The sequence below is a fragment of the Struthio camelus genome, chromosome W, assembly GCF_040807025.1.
Source record: "Struthio camelus isolate bStrCam1 chromosome W, bStrCam1.hap1, whole genome shotgun sequence".
In the NCBI taxonomy this organism is placed as follows: Eukaryota; Metazoa; Chordata; class Aves; order Struthioniformes; family Struthionidae; genus Struthio; species Struthio camelus.
In genome coordinates this window covers 15,522,222-15,541,123 of record NC_090981.1, presented here as the reverse complement: position 1 = coordinate 15,541,123, position 18,902 = coordinate 15,522,222, and the positions used below count along the sequence as shown (strand labels likewise).

Below are 18,902 nucleotides of genomic sequence, written 5' to 3'. Positions count from 1 at the left end.
AACTTCAACAAAGGCAAGTGCAGGGTCCTGCACTTGGGGAGGAATGACCCCAGGCACCAGTACAGGCTGGGGCCTGAGCTGCTGGAAAGCAGGTCTGCAGAGAAGGACCTGGGAGTCCTGGTGGACAACAAGCTGACCATGAGCCAGCAGTGTGTCTTTGTGGCCAAGAAGGCCAATGGCATCCTGGGCTGCATTAGGAAGAGCATTGCCAGCAGGTTGAGGGAGGTGATCCTCCCTCTCTACTCAGCCCTGGTGAGGCCACATCTGGAGTACTGTGTCTAGTTCTGGTCTCCCCAGTAGAAGAGAGACATGGAGGTCCTGGAGCAAGTGCATTGAAGGGCTACGAAGATGATGAAGGGACTGGAGCATCTCTCCTATGAGGAAAGGCTGAGAGAGCTGGGCCTGTTCAGCCTGGAGAAGAGAAGGCTCAGGGGGGATCTCATCAACATGTATAAGTATCTGGAGGGAGGGTGTCAAGAGGATGGGGCCAGACTCGTCTCAGTGGTGTCCAGCGACAGGACAAGAGGCAATGGACACAAACTGAAACACAGGAAGTTCCATCTGAACATGAGGAAAAACTTCTTCACTGTGAGGGTGACAGAGCATTGGAACAGGTTGCCCAGAGAGGTAGTGGAGTCTCCTTCCCTGGAGATATTCAAAACCAGTCTGGATGTGATCCTGGGAAATATGCTCTAGAGGACTCTGCTTGAGCAGGGAGGTTGGACTAGATGATCTCCAGAGGTCCCTTCCAACCTAAACGATTCTGTGATTCTGTGATTCTGTGAAAAATAAAAACAAAAGGAGAGAGAGAGAAAAGGGAAAGGGAAAACTCTTCCCAGTGACTGGCTGGGAAGAGCAGTGACAGAGTCCTAGATGAGCATCCTTCCCTGGGGGCGCTCTCTCCAGTGCAGCAGGTGGCATCCATGAAGATGATGAGAGTGATGGTGACTTTCACCATGCTTTTCCTCTAGTGCTATATACTTTTTATTGGGACCTGCTCAGATCCCTATTGGCTGTTCCTGTTTATGATGCTATTAGCGCTGATTGGAGTATGCTAATTAGGTGCACGTCACACATTTTTGTTGTTAATCTTCTGTGCACATATATTATTGGATAATATTTATTGAGAATTAAAAAAAACTGTCTACTTTGTTGTGCACTGTTTGGGTATCTACAAAACAAAAGGTATGGAAAAAGGGAGGGGGAGGAAAGAGAGGCACTTCTCATGCCAGTGGTAGTTACGTCCCATGAGAACCCACCATAACAACACTATCAGGATTTGCAGGTGCAAGTCCATGAAATCAACAGCACCAGAATAACAGCATGAGAACAAGAAGGGAGAAATACTGCCACAGAGGCTCTAGAACACACTGCCTCAATGGCTTCAGGGAAAGGTTACAGAGCTGCAATAGCAGGCCCTTAGCATTACTGACGCTAAGGCACTCAGGTACCTAAGGCATCATGCAGCATCCCTGTCCAAGTCTGCTAGAGCCAGGTTGCTGCATTTCCATGTTCTCAGGTCTGGCCAGTAGTGACGCTGAGCAGTTATCCCTAATACACCTTTATTGTCTTGGTAAACTTGCATTTTTGCTGCTACTCCTCCCCCATGTATATATAGCTCTACTTCTGTAGGACATATCTGGTTTTGTCTGCATATGTACTTTTTGATAGAGCTTTTCTCTGAATATGCCTTCCTTTCCTTCAGTTAAAAACTGGTCTTTTTAATGGAGCTAGAATCTCAGAAGAGAACTACGCTGATAATCAGCAATTGCTTGCTGCTATGACTGTATGCAATAGACAACTAGCAGTTAAGGAAAATATATATTTTGTTGGTTTGATGTCTTCAAATTCCACCCTTTTAATATGCAAACAGATTGAAAGTTCCAGGTTGAAAGTTTTGACACTGTCTCCCATAGACAAGCTTGTGAAGTATGGACCAGCTAAGCAGTCAGTGAGGTGGACTGAAAACTGGCTGAACTGCTGGGCTCAGAGGGTTGTGATCAGCAGCATGAAGTCCAGCTGGAGGCCAGTCACTAGTGGTGTCCCCCAGGGGGTCGATCCTGGGGCCAATATTGTTTAACCTCTGCATTAATGACCTGGATGATGGGGCAGAGTGCACCCTCAGTAAGTTTGCAGATGATACTGATAGGCGCCACACAGGCAAGCGTGGGACTCAGGATGGTGCAGCCCGTAGAAGAGGGGTTTGCTCTGGGGTGCTCCCCAAGAGTTTAGGAACCCCGGGTGCACCACGGCCAGAGCCACCACACTGTGGGGTTGCCGTAGCCTCATGAGTGCAGAGCACGAGTGCAGAGCAAACCGAGTCAGCAAAGGAGAAGTGACACTGCAGACTCACACTGTAAGCATCTAGATACCTTGGAATTGCGTACTGATAGCTGTTGAATGTGCGTACTGATAGCTGCTGACTGTGCGCACTGATAGCTGTTAAACGTGCAACTGTTAAACATGTGCACTGATAGCTGCTGAATGTACTGATAAGCATCCTGTTGACCATCCTGTTGGCATCCATACTGTTATCACCTAAGACCATCTGTTCCATTGTCCAGCTATGGTCTGGCACTGATTAATGAACTAAGCCCGGGAAGGATAAAAGGAAGTAAGCTACATACCTCTGTGTGGACTCGGACTCACTGTCAGCTGGCCTGCGGACCCGACAACCCACCCATCAGCGGGGACGCCCCTGATGCCAACTGCCAGAGAGAACCTGAATCCTCTTGGCGCAGCTCGAGTGTGGTGAGAACAATCCGGGGAAAACTATACCGGAGGGGTGGCCCATAAGGACAAGGAAAGGGCGAGAGCGGTCATTATACCGTGCATCTGAGAGCAGTCATTGTACTGTGCTTCCATGGCTTAACCATAGAGCTCTGATATGTGTCTGTTTTTAATTCTTTACTATGCTTCTTAGCTTTGTTATACTTGTAGATTGTCTGCTGTTAATGGTTTAGTGTTGTCCAGTGTCCGTCATATGCGTAGAACCGCTTAGATCTAATAAATTCTTACATCTGACAAAGAATGATCTCTTGAGTTCAGTGCAACTAATCCCAGAATACGAAAGAATTCCAGACACCCCTCTAGTGGCGCGTCACAGATACAAAACTGGGAGGAGAGGCTGATAGATCAGATGGGTGTGCTGCTATTCAGAGGGATCTCGATAGGCTGGAGAAATGGGCAGAGAGGAACCTCAGGCAGTTCAACAAAGGGAAAAGCCAAGTCCTGTCCCTGGGGAGGAATAACCCCATGCACCAGTACAGGCTGGGGGCTGACTGGCTGGAGAGCAGCTTTGCAGAGAAGGACCTGGGGGTCCTGGTGGACAACAAGTTAAGCATGAGCCAGCAATGTGCCCTTGTGGCCAAGAAGGCCAATGGTATCCTGGCCTGCGTTAGCACAAGTGTTGCCACCAGGTCGAGGGAGGTTATCCTTCCCCTCTACTCAGCCCTGGGGAGGCCACATCTGGAGTCTTGTGTCCAGTTCTGGGCTCCCCAGTCCAAGAAAGACATGGGCCTACTGGAGCGAGTCCAGCGAAGGGCCAGGAAGATGATTAAGGGACTGGGGCATCTGTCATATGAGGAGAGGCTAAGAAAGCTGGGACTGTTTACCCTGGAGAAGAGAAGGCTTGGGAAGGGGATCTTATCAATGTGTATAAATACCTGATGGGAGGGAGTAAAGATGGAGCCAGACTCTTCCCAGTGACACCCATTGAAAGAGCAGGAGGCAATGGGCACAAATTGAAAAACTGGAAATTCCACTTGAACATAAGAAAAAACTTATTTACTGTGAGGGTGGTGAAACACTGGGTCAGGTGGCCCAGAGAGGTTGTGGAGTCGCCATTCTTGGAGATATTCAAAAACCTAACTGGACATGGCCCTGAGAAACCTGCTCTAGTTGACCCTGCTTTGATCAGGGGAGTTGGACTAGAGACCTCCGGAGGTCCCTTCCAACCTCAACTATTCTGTGAGCCTGTGAATTTGTAGTTGCTGTGATGAATGTGTTTATAAGACCGATAAATCAAGAGTTTTAAACTTTAAAACAAAACTTTGCTAGACTGACACTCATTAGCAACACACATGTTTTGGCAATGGTTAGTTCTTGTTCCTTATCACTACATATACAAAACTGTTATTCTTTTAATAATTATATGCTAAATTAGCTATGAGTAGTATACCATAGAGCTGATTCTTTATGGTTAGCACTGATGGCTATGGTTCTTGATAGTCTTAGTCACTGAGGTCAAGGTGATCAGGCCTGAGAGCTCTTGGATGAGGGAAGCCAGAACTGAAGAAAGCAACTTTGGTCTTCCCCATTTTTCCTCACTTTTATGTGTTTTTATGCTGTTTGCCCCCTCTCCTGCCCAAAAGTGGGGGGCCCATCTGCTCCTGAAGATACTTATCTATTTTCATTTTGCCAGTCATTCTTCCTGTGTATTCAGCAGAATGTCCTGCCTGTTTGCAGTTCCTTGTGCTTATCTTGTCCTTTGCTTTTTCCTTTTTGAATTCTGTCACTTGGGTCAATGTTTGCATGTTTTCCCAGTGCCTCCTATGTGCAACTACACACATCTTTCTTTGCCCTTTTGGTCACATTGCTCATATGCTTATGTAAAATGTTTATACGTTGTGTTTGATTTTGCCATCACAGTGTTACAAAATACTTTATATACTGGTTTGGTTACACTATTTTAGTACATTTATATTTGGGTTCAAGGCATGCAAATATTAATTATATCCTGATTAGTGCACTTACAAATTGTAGATGTCACAGGCCTCTGCTTTGGTACATAGTGTAGTTCTCCTTGGAAACAGTATTTTCCTTTCTTACATGGCCCAAAGGAGTTTCCTTGTTTAGTAGCTGAAGAACTTCAACCTAATTCATCCACAACATAGTAAATTCCTTGGATTCACATGACTATAAAGGCAAACCAGGAAGATAAGAGCACTGTGTTGTGGGGTTTTTTTTAATGGCTCAGGGTTATCATTGATACTATTTGCCTCTTGCTTTTCTTGAAGTTGAAAGCCTTTCCTGACATTTACCTTTTCAGACATGGTGAGAAATGAATTAGTCAGAACTCAGGTGGGTGACAATTCTATATTCCCAAAAAGGGGGCATGCACTTTGACTAACTAATCAGAAAACACTTTCTTGATGTGATGAAGGCATTGGATGTGCTGTTGGAGTCTAGTAAGCCTCAAGTTTATCTGCAAGATGAGGATGAAATAGCTTTTTTTTTTTAATTTGAGAAGAGCTGAGCAGATTTCCATCCAGTATCTGCAAGACTTGCTAAGGTTTAGGTAGTCTACCTGACAGGTTTGTGTGAGGACTGATTAATGTATTGTTTTTTAGGGATTAACTGCATGCATCTAATTAATAATGCATTTTAAAACATTGTTTTAATCTATACAGGGTGCTTGCTGTTGCTTAACAGTATATCAAAATGCTTGAATTGGTACTTTTATAAAAACGTCTTATATCCACTATAGAGCGAGTGATGACTCCCATGCACTTCTGATTTGCCAATGATACCACAGGAACTATCAAAAACATTGTTTTACAGTGGTATATTGCCTAATGTGGTCATTCTGTATTGGTGAAAGGATGCCTAATTCCAGTGAAGGTTGTATATAGTTAAACTACATTTAAATACTTTAAACTACTTCTCTCCATTTTCCCATGCTTTTTCTTCCTCCATCCACCTTGATACCTCCCTTTCTCTGCCCCAGTCTCCTCCCAAATAAACAACCTGCCTCTAATTACTTTTTCCCCAGTGGTCCCAGTTTTGCTACATCTGTACCCAAATTTGGTATTTCTGATGCCGTTCCCTAGGCACTCAGCCTTATATGCTATTAGGTTCCACTCCCCAAAAGGGCCCCAATGCTCCCTGCCAGGTATCTGTGAAGTCTGGCCATTTCTCACATCACTCCCCCTTAACCACCTGTGCCATCAGCCACACCCCCCCCCCCAGCGCTGCCTGTAACTTATATCAGCTTTTCACACTGTTATATGTCACGTCCAGCAATTTCTCATGTGACATCCAGTAGTTTTCCATGTCCTGTTCAGGTCGCTGAACCTCAGGCCAGGGCCTAGTCATCTGCCTGCATACCTTAAACCATCCTTTGATGTACTGTAGCATTACTAATCTGTGCAGGGTTATTCCTTTGGAGTTTTTATTTAGTTTTGGTTTCTAGTTGGTTACTTTTCATCATTCTTTCCATCTCTGTAGTTTCTCTGTAAGTCTATGAATCCCCTTTTCTTAAAAATCATGTGTTAGGTCCTGTAGTTCTTGCATATTTTGGCAGGCTCTAGTTTAAACAAGTGTCAAGATGATTTTGCTTTTAGATTTCATCAGGTTAATCTGACAGTTGCACAGTGGACCTTTTGTTCTTAGCTTTGTCACTAGCTCCATACAGAGGCAAACACCATTTTGTAACAAATTTAAATTAGTTGCTATTCAAAAGCAAATTATTTTTACTCTGCATGTTATTGCAATTATGTCTAAGGAGCTGATTGGTTGATTAATTCTGTCTTAAATGTGGTTTGGATGTGATGAAGGAAATCTGGCCAGTCCCCCTCAACAGTTTCTTAGACCTAAATATTGTTCAGAACAGGAAGAGATAAACGAGCTTCCCCCCCCTTTTCCTTTTTACATACGAAATTCTGTAGTTTCGTTCTAACTCTTGATTTTTTTTGGTGTGTGTGTATGGGGGAGGTGCTTTGCTTTTTTCCCCAAACTTTTGTCTTTTAACATCATCTTAAGTTATTTTTGTTGCCTTTATTTTTATCTGTTCTTTTTTTAATAAGTTTTGCCTGCCTCCTCCAAGGTATCTTGCCTGCTTTAATAGCTATGTACTGTTTTCTTTCATTATGAAATATCGTGACTTTCACATTTTAGCTTTGATCCTACCCTTTGACCTCCAGATCTGTATCTCCTTCCCTCTTCAAATATATCATAGGTGTTAGGTTGCCACATGTTTGTCAGTATTTGAAGCTCTTCCTTTCATACTTGTCAAGTCTTGTGCATTTAACTTGTGCTTTCCTTTCCCAAAGCATGGCATTGGTGTCTCATGCGTGCATAGCACAACACTGTGGCATCTGTTCTGCATTGGGCTATACCTGCAGCCAAGAGCCCCTAAAGCCATTGATGCTGCTGACAAGTTGATTCTCTGCCTTCCAAGGAGGCCTCGAGTCCTGCTGCAGCTCCTCTCCCCTCACATGACCGACCCCATGTGCCCATTTCTGAAGCCCAAGCATGCATGTCAGTCATATAACCTTGATGTGCTGAGATAGATTGGCTGTGATGACTGTAGAGTCCCCATCGTTGGAAGTCATTTAAGACCAAGCTAGACAAACGTTTGCCAGGAAGGATAAAGTTAAAGTTGATTCTGCCTTAGGACAGGGGGATAGCCTGGATGCTGCTGTTATAAGGGCCTTTGATTTCTCTGAAGCTTCTTCAAAATACAGTATCATTAGCCAATTTCACCTGCTGTCCTCTGTTTCCACAAATAAATGCAAACTAAACATGCCTGCTTTGACAGAAAATGTTTCAGCTATTCAAGATTGAAATTATGGTGTGTGGGGGGGAGATGAAAAAGTAACAGAATACTTTTACTTTTTTCAAAATGATTAGTGTTAATTAGGACCTTGTTTCCCTGTGTATTTATTATTTGGACACTGTAGGAATTCTGCTTTAGAGATATGTGTTCTGATTTTTGTTTTATTTCTAGATTATATCCAGTTACCATTAGTGCTGATGTTGATGCCAAATTCCAGTGTATGCTTTATGCATGCTGTACTTGGTGCTGTATTCCTTGGTTTCCTCTCTGTATACTCTTTCACTTTACCTTCTTAAAGTCTGCTGGGTTGTATTCTGTGGACCATGGGCCTTAGAGCTCTATTTACAGAATAAATTGCAACAGAAGTCCATCTAATGTGTTCAAGAGCATCACAGTGTACATGTGATCCTCTTGAGACATAGAGATGACATTAGGGTCTTATACCACTTGGCCCTCCTTGCTTCCTGAAAAGTAGAAGGGTTGAAGGAAGAAGGGACAGTGAAGTCAGTGTCATATTATGCCACGTGAGAGGCAGAACCACTCTTCTGAACCATATCTTCAGAAGTTCCAAACAAAGAAAAGAACTAAAGTAAAATCAAGATGCTAAATTCTTAAGAAATTAAGATGAATATTTATTTATCTATTAACTTAAGGGAGAATACTTACTTGAGGGAGAATAGTCGCTTTCATTGTCTGTCATCTATTCTGTATTCCATCTACAGTTCAAAGGTGTGACTGAAGCTCATGTAATCATACCCAAGGTAGCTTTAAATTAAGTTCCTTGGGTCCTGGTTTTAACACAGCTACTGTGGCACAGACTTTGGCCTGTTGTGAAGTTCCATGGGAGCCTGAGCTCCTGCATTTAAATTGCTGTTGGTGTCCAAGTGCAATTAGATTGCAACCTAGACTTACTCTGAGGTGGTACCACCTGTCTTCTGGGTCAGTTTGTTTGGGCATCTTTAGCCAGGCACAAAGAGACTCTGCAAGCAGGATATACACAACTTAAAGGTATAAAGCAAATATTTATTGGCTAACACACACAAAAGATAGCTAGGATTTAATGAGCTATACGCATTAGTATGCTTACCACCCCCAACATGGCCCTCGAAGAGGGGAAGGGGCAGCCTCCTTTGGGGGGGGGGGAAGAGAGAGAAAGAGAAAGAGAGAGAAAGAAAGAGAGAGAGTGAAAGAGTGAGACAGAGAGAGAGAGAGAAAGAGAGAGAGAGAGACACCAAGAGAGGAAATAGAATGGCATGACACAGTTATAGCAGAATGCCAGTTCTCCTACAGACAAAGATTTGAGAATCCCCGTTTTTCAAGGCTGATTCCAAAACCCACACAGTAGTTGCACAGCCCTGAAATTTGGAATGCTTCATAGGGTCACAAGAATAGATTAATATTCCAAGGCTGATGTTCAGCCCAGAGATCTGAAAAAACTCCTCCCCACCAACACCTCAGTATCAAACCAAAGTTTGAATTTTAACTCAAATGGTCTCAATCCCTTAACATTTATTCCACCTAGTGTATGATACTTAGCAACTCTTTGTGGAAGCAGAACTAATTAAAAAAAAAAATCTGGCTCCTTAGGGTGATGTGTGGCAGAGAAAACAAGAAAATTAGGAACAGGACAAGCACCAGCCCCCCACATTCGCTCCTAGATCTCTGGGTCATCTTTTAAGGAGGGGTATGCGAGGGTATGTCCCTCCCCTCCCATTTTGACAGGACACAGCTCTCCTACCTACTCCCCAGGCTCCCTCATATGAACTGAGACAACCTGTCTCTTTATCTAAGATCCTTTCCCAGTTCAGTCAGGATCTGTGACTCTGTGCTGCACCCCCAGGCGATCAGATCAGATACTGCAGCCCATACTACAAGGATCATACCCCATAGTACAGGGAAACAAGCTCTTCCACTTTCCATTCCCCCAGTATCCAAACTGCATCCACCAATAAAACAGAAACAACAAGCCCATTACCCAGTAAAATATAGAGGTAGGCTACAAGACTAGCTGCATTTTAAATAAACTGTTGTTTGGGGTTTGTTTGTGCTTTTTTTGGGCAGGAGGGCAGAATTTGACTTAAAGCTTATTAGATTTTTTTTTTCCATCAGACTCTAGACAACATTTATTTACTTCCTTAGCATGCTTGAGAAAACTACAAAGGAGGATTCAGTTATGTTGCAGAGCCTCAGGGAATGATATTGAAGATCTCTAGGTCAAGGTTTTCCCTCATCTCTTCTTCCCTAAACCTGGGGAGTAAAGGGGAAACACCCCAAAGTCAGTTAGGCGAAGACTAAAATTGTATGTGCCACTTGTAAGGATATGTGGAATGTAAAGACATTCAGTTTGTGAGGCTATCTGGTTAATGGCTCTTCAGCATAAAAGGCTAGGACAAGAGACAGGAGAGGTAATGAATTAAATGCCCAGATACGCAAACAGGAGGAACAGGCGATAACAGAGACAGTAACAAAGAGCAGAACTCTCAGGTCACACAGATTGACGGGACATTGAAGGAACCACTCAAAGCCTCAAGCAGGTTCAACCAGAACTTTGTAACTGATAGGAAGGAGGAAAATGAGATTATCATGGGTCTTCATGGGAAAGCGCAAACTTACTATGGGATATTTGAGGGGGCTTGTGGGATTGTGCAAAACTTTTAATGGGATGTTTTAAGGTGATTGTGGGAGTGTGTGAAACTTATCATGGGATGTTTAGGGGACAGGCCAAAGTCAGGGAAAGGGCAGGATCAAGGTGGATCAGGAAGGAATGAGCATGGGTAAATGGAGAGGAGGGGGGATAAAAGTGGCCAGTTGCACATAAACATGCTGCTGGTCAGTAGGCTTGTCCGGCCAAGCCTTGTGCCTGATCACCACAGTCTGTCCTATCTTATTAAACTTTATTCCTAACTATTTTCTGTGTGACCTTGCTCTCTGTTGTGTGTGCACATGCACACGTGCATGCATGTGGGTAAGTTTGTGATTTGCTAACAAACTTCAAGCTAGACTAACCAGTGAGTAAGAGACCAGAATGTGGAAAGGCCCAAGATCAGAGCTGGAGACTGCATAAGCAGGGCCCAGGGTCTGGACATGAATTCTGGATTGACTTATAGTCTGCTCTAGGGTTCAAGGGACCAGAACGTGAGAGTGACTGTGAGTCAAGAGGGTGAGGGTGGTGTGTGTATGCTCCTTAGTGAACTTCAGTCCTGATCAGTTGGAGAGGAAGAGCAGGATTGGGCTGTGTTGTTCATGTCTACGTGAGTGTTGTTGGTGTTTATGTGGGTGCCAATAAACACATTTCTTTGTGTTGCTCTGTTTGGCCAACCGTGTGTGCAGGCCTACTGGGCATACATGCTCAGCCTCACTACTGCCTGGACCTACAAATGAGAAGAGCAACAAACAGACTGGGGAGGAGAAATCCCCTGGGTCTTAAAGTACACCAGATCTGGCTTCTCTTAACACCACTCTCCTGCCCCTGACATTCCCAGTCCTGTTTCTGACCCAGGTAGAATAATCATATTTTAAACAAATAGAAAATGAGAGGCAGTGACAAGAGGAAAGGTGATCTTCAGGAAAACTTCCTGGTAGAAGGAAAAACAAGAGGAGGTCTGTTCTACCAAATCAGGGCTGAAAGCCTCCTCAATTAGCAAGTTAACTCTCATGCCTTCACATCAGTATTTTCACACAGTGTACAAAAAAAAAAAAAGACGATGACTATTATTCCTCAACAGACATAACTCAGAATAGCATAAGATGACATATTATGCATATACCCAGTGAGAGAAGACAGAATGTTTGGACTAAGTTATAATCCTTGTGGTTTTAGTGAGATACTTTTATGACCTGCCAGTCTCAAGTAGATCTAAAAGATAAGGAAGTAGCTGTGTTATTTCCATACCACTTTCTGCATTCCATATGCCAAACTGAAATTATGGGCATCTGGCTGCTTCTCAAATCCATACAGAACTGAACATATGGCTCTGCTTCTGGGCAACTAGTTCACATGAAGACTTCATAGCAAATGACACATGAAGACTACATAGCAAACGACTTAAGCATTTCTCAGGCATTCTATGCCTGCAAACATCTGCTCAGACAGCTCACTTCTGTTTTTTCCTGAAAGCAAGGAATTATCTGGGTTTCCCCAGAGCTTTTAAAGTGCCCCCTCCAAAGCTGACCAGGCCTGAGGTGAGTGTGCCAAGTATTCAGATGATTCTATAGAATGCTCTTCCATCACTGAAGAGATATATAAAACATATCAAAACCAGTCAACTTATTCTCTAGCCACAGAGATATATAATCAGTACCATGAGTTTCAGTGGTCTACTTACTGGTGGGTTTTAGGCATATTGCTACTCAGCTCCTAGACAACTACTACCAGCTGTTGGAATAGCCCTTCAGTTCACAATTTCTTGTCACATTCTGTTTTGTAACATGAGCCTGGAGTCTTTGGTATTCCATAGGGGTTGAAGAGGTCCAAGCACAGATGGAAGAGGAGATAACTAGGCAGGTGGTTACCAACATAACTCCTGGGTATTCAGAAGTATTACAACTGAGGGCAACACAATCATCTCATCCTCATCCACCAGAGCTATAATAAGGCTTGTATTTCTATAGACCGATTGCTCAGCCATATTCTTCATTTAGACTTAAGAGGGGCTACATCAGGCCCAGCACAGTGTCCACTCCTGTGCTAGGATGGCATATAGTATGACTGTTTTCTGAAGTGGTTATCAAAGTTCAATTAAAAAGTTAATCAAAGGGTAAGCTGCTAACTATTCTAAGAACAACAACTATGTCCTCTGACTGGATTCTTGAACAATCTTACTGAATTCTGATTGCGTGTCTCCTCATCATTTTGTAGTAATGCAGATGGCTTTGAGTTTACAGATTTGCTTGAACAAGGACAACTGTTTTATGGGCTTAGCATAGAAATGGGACTGGATATCTTTATCAGCAGCAGAATGGAAAACTCTTGGAAAACACCCTTTGTGATCTCCACACACCTCTTCCTCCCCCCAGGAGCAGACTGGCCTATCTGCTTCTATTGACATCAGCAGGAAAATTCCTGTCCCTGTAAAGTGGGAGCCAAGACAGCCAAAACTAAGCATTGCTGAAAATCCCATCTAATATACTTGTGGTACATCTTTTAGTTCTCTCAGTTGCCTTACACACCGTAGGAGGTATGTATAGGTAGAGTGCGTGGGTACGCATGGGTAGAGTGTCTTTCAATTAGTTCTTAGCCCTTTGAAAAAGATGCAAAAGTTAAAGATAGGAACTGCAGGTTTTCTTCAAGCACTTGCCTGTACTGCAAGGAGATTTGATTTTTTTTTTAATTTTTATTTTTTTAACAGAATATCAGCACATACTTTTTAGATCAGTAGGTATCACAGCAAGGACCAGTTCAATTACAAATTATTTTTGTGATTATTAGCAGTTTCTCCAGCCTATCAATGTGATGAGCATGAAAGTTTTTTTAATTTCCCCTCAAAAGCATTTGATGTGAATTTCTTGCTGACTATTGCCCAGACAACCCTCTGCTTTGCAGGAAAAACAACTGGCACAGTAGTGTGTTAAATTCTTGGACATCTCTAATCTTCCTTAGGATGTTGCTCACATTGGTTAGTGGAAGTTGACTGGCCATTCTAGTCATACCAGAATGCACAGTAGCTTTTAACATAACCGCTAATGGGTTGTTATTTTGGTGACAAGCATTTCCTTTGGCATGCCAAACTACTCTGGGCAGGCGCTATGCCACATTCAAGTATATAACCTTGCAAACAAAAGTAACAGACATTTTTTTTTAAGGTGCATCATCAAGAAACTACTTTTATGCATTTTGCATTAAAGCCACTGTGTAACTGCCTTCCTTTTATAATTTTTTTCTGCTGAAAACACAGACTAGGTATCTTGTTTCAACAATTATACCCTTAAATGTTTACTCCCTCCCAACCTAACATCCCCCTTTCCCTAACCTTTAATTCCTCTTGATCTTCATAGTCCAATGTTTTACTTTTACGCCTATAATCATAGGTATGTCAGTAAATTTTTCTGGAAGGCCTATTCTCCATGCTAATGAATAAGCAATGAAGGCAGGGCTAATGTTCCTCATGCTTACTGGCTATGAAACATTTTTTTCCTAAATTACTCCATCACTGCCATTCCTTTCACTTATGTGAGGCACTCATCCCTTGCTTTATTTACAGGCTTTGATATCCCAATCACTTTAACACTTGTGAATCCAACCCCAATTTTGAAATATCACCTTAGAGTTGCTACAGCAACTAAAGCTAGTTTACTACTTAATGAAACTATTCATACCAGTTTTGAAATAGTTTTGACTTATGCACACAAATTTCATATCTCAAACAGAGTCATCTTTGTTTTGAGTATCCACCCCAAACGGTTTTTGTTTACTGACATTCAGAAAGAGAAGTTGTTTCAGAATCACTGCAGAAGTTGAAAGTAGAGATCTTTCCTTGGACAAGAACAGTCTCAATGTTTTTGCATGTTGAACGTTATTTAAGATTAGCTTTGGTTTTTTAATTACTCACTGAACAAATTTGTTACCCTTATTTATTTGGCATCTAAAATGCTATGGCAGAACACGATTTCAAGAGTTAATTCCCTCTTAGTAGAACTTTTCCTATATTCCCAGCTTGCTCTGAATATAGCTGTTTGCTTGCCTACTTGTTTCAGGACAGACATATGGAATCGGACCAAATGCACACCTAGCTCAGTAGCCTTCTTCCAAATTTCACACACTGATGTTTTTGTATGCTCCCATCCTCTAGCCCCTTCCATGCTAATCTGCTTTATCTCATTTTCTGATCTTGCTAAGATTAGCCCACAATCCAAGCCTCCCTTTCCCACTTACTAGATTCTTAAAGTAAGAAGAGTCTTCCGTGCTGCTCCTCTTGTCAAGAAAAGAGAAGCCCCCCCCCCATAAAACACATTAATGCCACTGATGAATTCAGCTTCAAATTACCTTAAGATTCTGACACTGGGGGGTGGGGAGGGAGAAGTCCCTAAAAAGGTTGCTAAATGCTGTCTGCCAAGTTGACCAATATTGGCACCTTATCTCCTTCTACCTCCCCATCTGGCTGCATCCCTTTGTTGTGTCCCATCTTTTATTTAGATCCTAATCCATCTGCTCTGCATTTGTATGGCATCAATGCAGCAGAGTCCTGAGCCATAATTAGAGCTTCTAAACACCACAGGCAGACAAATAATAAGCTATTAACAAACATCAATACAACTAGCTTAATTCTAAGGAAAACACTAGACTAATGGTAAAAGTTACCTAATGGATTGAGCAAATCTTGTAGGACAGATACATCTGCTCTCAGAGCAGACAGCAGACAATAATTTGAGAGCAGATCTAAATCAGTATATTCTAGCTACATGAACCAAAGAGTGAATGACAGATCAGGTGGGTAAGTCACATCCATAAACCCATCTTTTCTTTTTTTTGGCCTTTACACAGATGCTTTTCCCTTAAGTGATATTTGCTAAGTGATATATACTTTCAATTTGCACAATGAATTCAACTTTTTCAACCATTTTCATCCATTTGCATGCAGAGTACAGAAATAAGTTACTCTAGCATTTAGCAAACTCATCTTTTAATTCAACAGATGTGCACAATGAAGTATGTGGAAGGACACTGAACTGATTTTGATCATCTGTCTTTATAGCAATGATATATATAACAGGAAACAGATTCTTAGAACTCTTTTGTGTTATTTATGTCAAAAGAGAAAGGTGTATCCAGTTATTTATAGCTGAAATACTTCAGACTACTTTTGCCAATTAAAAAAAAAGGGAAAAAATCACACATGCCATTTTGAATTACAGGACTAATCCCAGTTCTACTTTCTCATGATTGTCAGATGGAAGCTGTTTAAAGTGTGCTTTTATATCCTTATTATTACTCATGCTTTGTAACAAAGAAATGGACTATTTCAGTACCAGGCAGAAAACAATTACTTATTTCAAAGACCAAGATCCTACTACATCAAGTATCTTATTTTGGCTTTTTATGCCAAATATATTTCACCAAACAATTTATCCTTCCTATTCCTTCTTCTCTCCCCATGCCCCCAAAACACCAACAAAATGAAGAAAAAACACAGAATGTAGGACAACAGGTGGTTGCAACAGGCAGTCAGAGAATATTAAGAAAATAATAAAAAAAAAGCAAGCAAAAACATCTGCAGGTTGTATGATGCTGGCTGCAGTGATGGTGACAGTGATATAGCAGCGCAGCGGATAGTTGGAGAATGTGCATCAACCTACTACTTCTTAACCTGCGATATTTTTTGGAGTAAGAGTGATTCTATTTGAAAACAATTTATTGTAATTTTTTTTTTGTTTCTGTGCTTTGCTTTAGGTATCCTGCCAGTGTACCATAACATGTTTGCACTCATGAGTAAAACAGGGAGAATTTGGTATCCTCCAAATCGCATCTTCCATGTAGATGAAGCAACTACCGAATAAGGTAGTGTAACCTAAATGTGACCTTTTTTTCTCCCACAAAACTATATAAGAAAAAACAGTAAGGTATTGAGCTATAGCATCTCTAAAAACATGGATCATTGGAGAGCAGTCTATGAAAATGAATTGAAAAGGTTTGAATAATGGATTTTTGTCTGCTGCTTGAGCTACATACCATGGATTTTTATATTTACCATCTCAGGTTGAAGAAACCAAAAATAGATGCCTAAAGTGAAGACAGTTAAAATAAATATTTTTATTAGAAATGATTTATCTCAATAGATATGCTTGCTTCTGGGGGATTGCTAGGAGTTCTTAAATGCAAAATAATTTTTTTCCTGACTACACAGAACATCTGTAGTAGAACTGTGTGTGTATGTGTGTGTGTCTATCCAATGAACAATATAAACTGATTTCTGAAATTGGCCTTTTATAACTATATTCACAGTTTTCCTTACCAAAAAGACCTTTACTTCTTTAAATTGCATATTGTGGCCTGAGTATTAATTTGATAAATTAATTGCACATTGAGACACTCCCTCCCCTTCAGTGTTCTCAAAGTTTCTATGTTTCACTAGTATGCTACCATACATTTGTTGAAATTTCATAGACTTATACAAATCTTACAGAGGTCATCTTGTCACTAGCAGGACTGTCACTAACAGTAGGTCAGGTCAGCCATGGCTTTATAGAGCTGAGTCTTGAGAACCTCCAAGAAGAGAGATTCCACAGCCTCTCTGGGTATCCTATTCCAGAGCTGCACTACCCCCCTTCTGACCTATACATCTGTTAATTTGTCCAAATCTGTACATACAAATGAATTGTTAATTTTACAATACCGAGGAATTTTTACAAATATCTTTAGTAGTCTAAATGTGTCTTGTTTGATAATTTTGAAAGCAATGACTATATTTGCAGTGAAAAGAAAGTTATGGAAACAGTTCGACCCTAGGTTTCTGAGGGGCAGTCTTATGTACGTCTAGTAGTGAAATTATTTATTTATTTAAATGACCGTACAGCAAAGTAACAGCTCAAGCTGGGTGCCTCCGGGGAGGGACCCCGAACAAAGAAAATCTGGGGTAATTATATTCCTTACAGTCTTATTTCCCTGCCTGCCAGTGACAGTCTCTTCCAATCTTCTTTACCGAGTCGGTGGTCTCTTTCCTTTTGATTGGTTCACGTCTACATCCCAGGATGGTTGCTATGTTCCTGTTTCCTTATCTTATCCAAAGGTTAACCGTTACCTCTGTTCTTTCTGTTCTGTATCTTTGAGGGCTGGTTCTAGCTGGTTTTGCAGTCGCATACTCAGCAATGTCTTTTGAGCTCATTTACAATTCAGTCCTGCAGCCTGCAGGCTTCATCTACTTTAGGCACTAGTGCTAAGCTGGGCTAGAGCTAAATTAGCTCCCTTTTCTAATAAAAAAACGTGAAGAGCTCTGTAGAAGTGACTACCTTTACATTACTGATTCATTGTACTAATTCAAGTGAGAGCCAGGAGAGAGAGGGCTGCTTTTTTTGGCACTGTTGATTGATGGTTCACTTAATGAGGCATAATTTTGTCATTTTTGGGGCCTGGCTACAATAAACCAAGCTATCTTTTGTTTGATCTTCTCTGGAGTTTTACAGGGGACAAGATAACCCCCTTGAATCCTCTTCACAACTTCTCTGTTGTCAAGACTTTGTCACAGGTGTGGTTGTTTTTTCTGCTTAAACCTGTCTACATGGCTCTGTCAAAAGAAATCACAGGACAATAACACAAGATTCTCTATGGTCTGAGCAATGAATATTACTTCTGCAGAGCTGCTAGTTCTTGCCAGTCCAGCTCCTGATTCTCAGCCTAGTTTAATTTTAATGCTACCTTTAGACACCAAGAACTGGATCCAGAGCCTTCTATTGACTCAGTGGGCTGCAAATCAGCCCTCTAAGCCAGCTGGAATTGGTTTCAGGAAGCAGTGCTGCTAAGCATGATAGTAGCTGGTATCCAATAAGAATATGCACTGCTCTCTGGGGACAAAGGGATTTACTCAGAAGAATGCAGTCCTTTCAAAAAATTCTTTTTGAACAATACTATAACAGTTTTAATTTGATTTCTTGCATCCTTCTTTCTACAGTGGAGAGATGATTTTTGTGAATGGATGCGTATAGATGCCCATCACTCATGAAACACAAGAAGAATGTCTTGGAATGGCTGTTCTGGATATGATGAGAGTGGCCAAAGAAAAGGACCAAACTCCACTGGCTATTTACAATACAGTCAGGTAGTTCCTTACTTCAGAATTGCATCATACTTGTGTACATAGAAAGAATACTTTTGCACATTATTATCTGGATGGAGATGCACAACTGTTGGCAATCTATTTCTTCTAGATCAGAAATTCTATAAACTACCTTCTAGTGTAAATTGCAAATTAATAAACAGCTTTTCTCATGGTCATCATTCTTGAAGTTTGTGGGTACATTAATTTTGTCCTCTTTGTGAATGATGAGACAGCAGCTGCTTACATGGAAAAATGATATAAGGAATCATGGAATAATCTGGGTTGGAAGGGACCTCTGGAGGTCATCTGGTCCCACAACCAGCAGGGCCAACTTCGAAGTTAGAGCAGGTTGCTCAGGGCTTTGTCCAATTGAGCTCTGAATATCTCTACGAATGAAGATGCTACAACCTCGCTGGGCCCCGTTCCAGTATTTGACCACTCTCATGAGGGAAAAGTTCTTTATCTAACCAAAATCGCCTCTGTTGCAACTTGTCTCTGTTACCTTTTGTCTGTTTTCTGTGTGCCTCTGAAAGAGTCTGGCTACGTCTTCTCTATACCCTCCCATTAAGTAATTGTAGACAGCAATAAGATCCCTC

The 18,902-nt window shown here is 41.7% G+C and overlaps 1 protein-coding gene across 5 annotated transcripts in view; it reads left to right on the top strand.

Annotated features, from left to right (window-relative positions):
- The first annotated feature begins 2,591 nt into the window (after positions 1-2,591).
- Positions 2,592-18,902, top strand: part of LOC138064066 (tyrosine-protein kinase JAK2-like) — a 30,227-nt gene continuing 13,916 nt past the window's right edge. For 2 of the 5 annotated variants that reach the window (XR_011137300.1, XM_068924872.1), the window contains exons 1-3: positions 2,617-2,751; positions 15,945-16,052; positions 18,160-18,306. Coding sequence is in view for 3 of the 5 variants with exons in the window: in XM_068924872.1 (XP_068780973.1) it covers positions 18,223-18,306 (84 nt within the window). In the remaining 2 variants the exon portion in view is untranslated. Of the gene's footprint in view, positions 2,752-15,944; positions 16,053-18,159; positions 18,307-18,902 lie in introns of all 5 variants that reach the window. The other 3 variants (XM_068924873.1, XR_011137301.1, XM_068924874.1) reach the window with 3 other exon arrangements.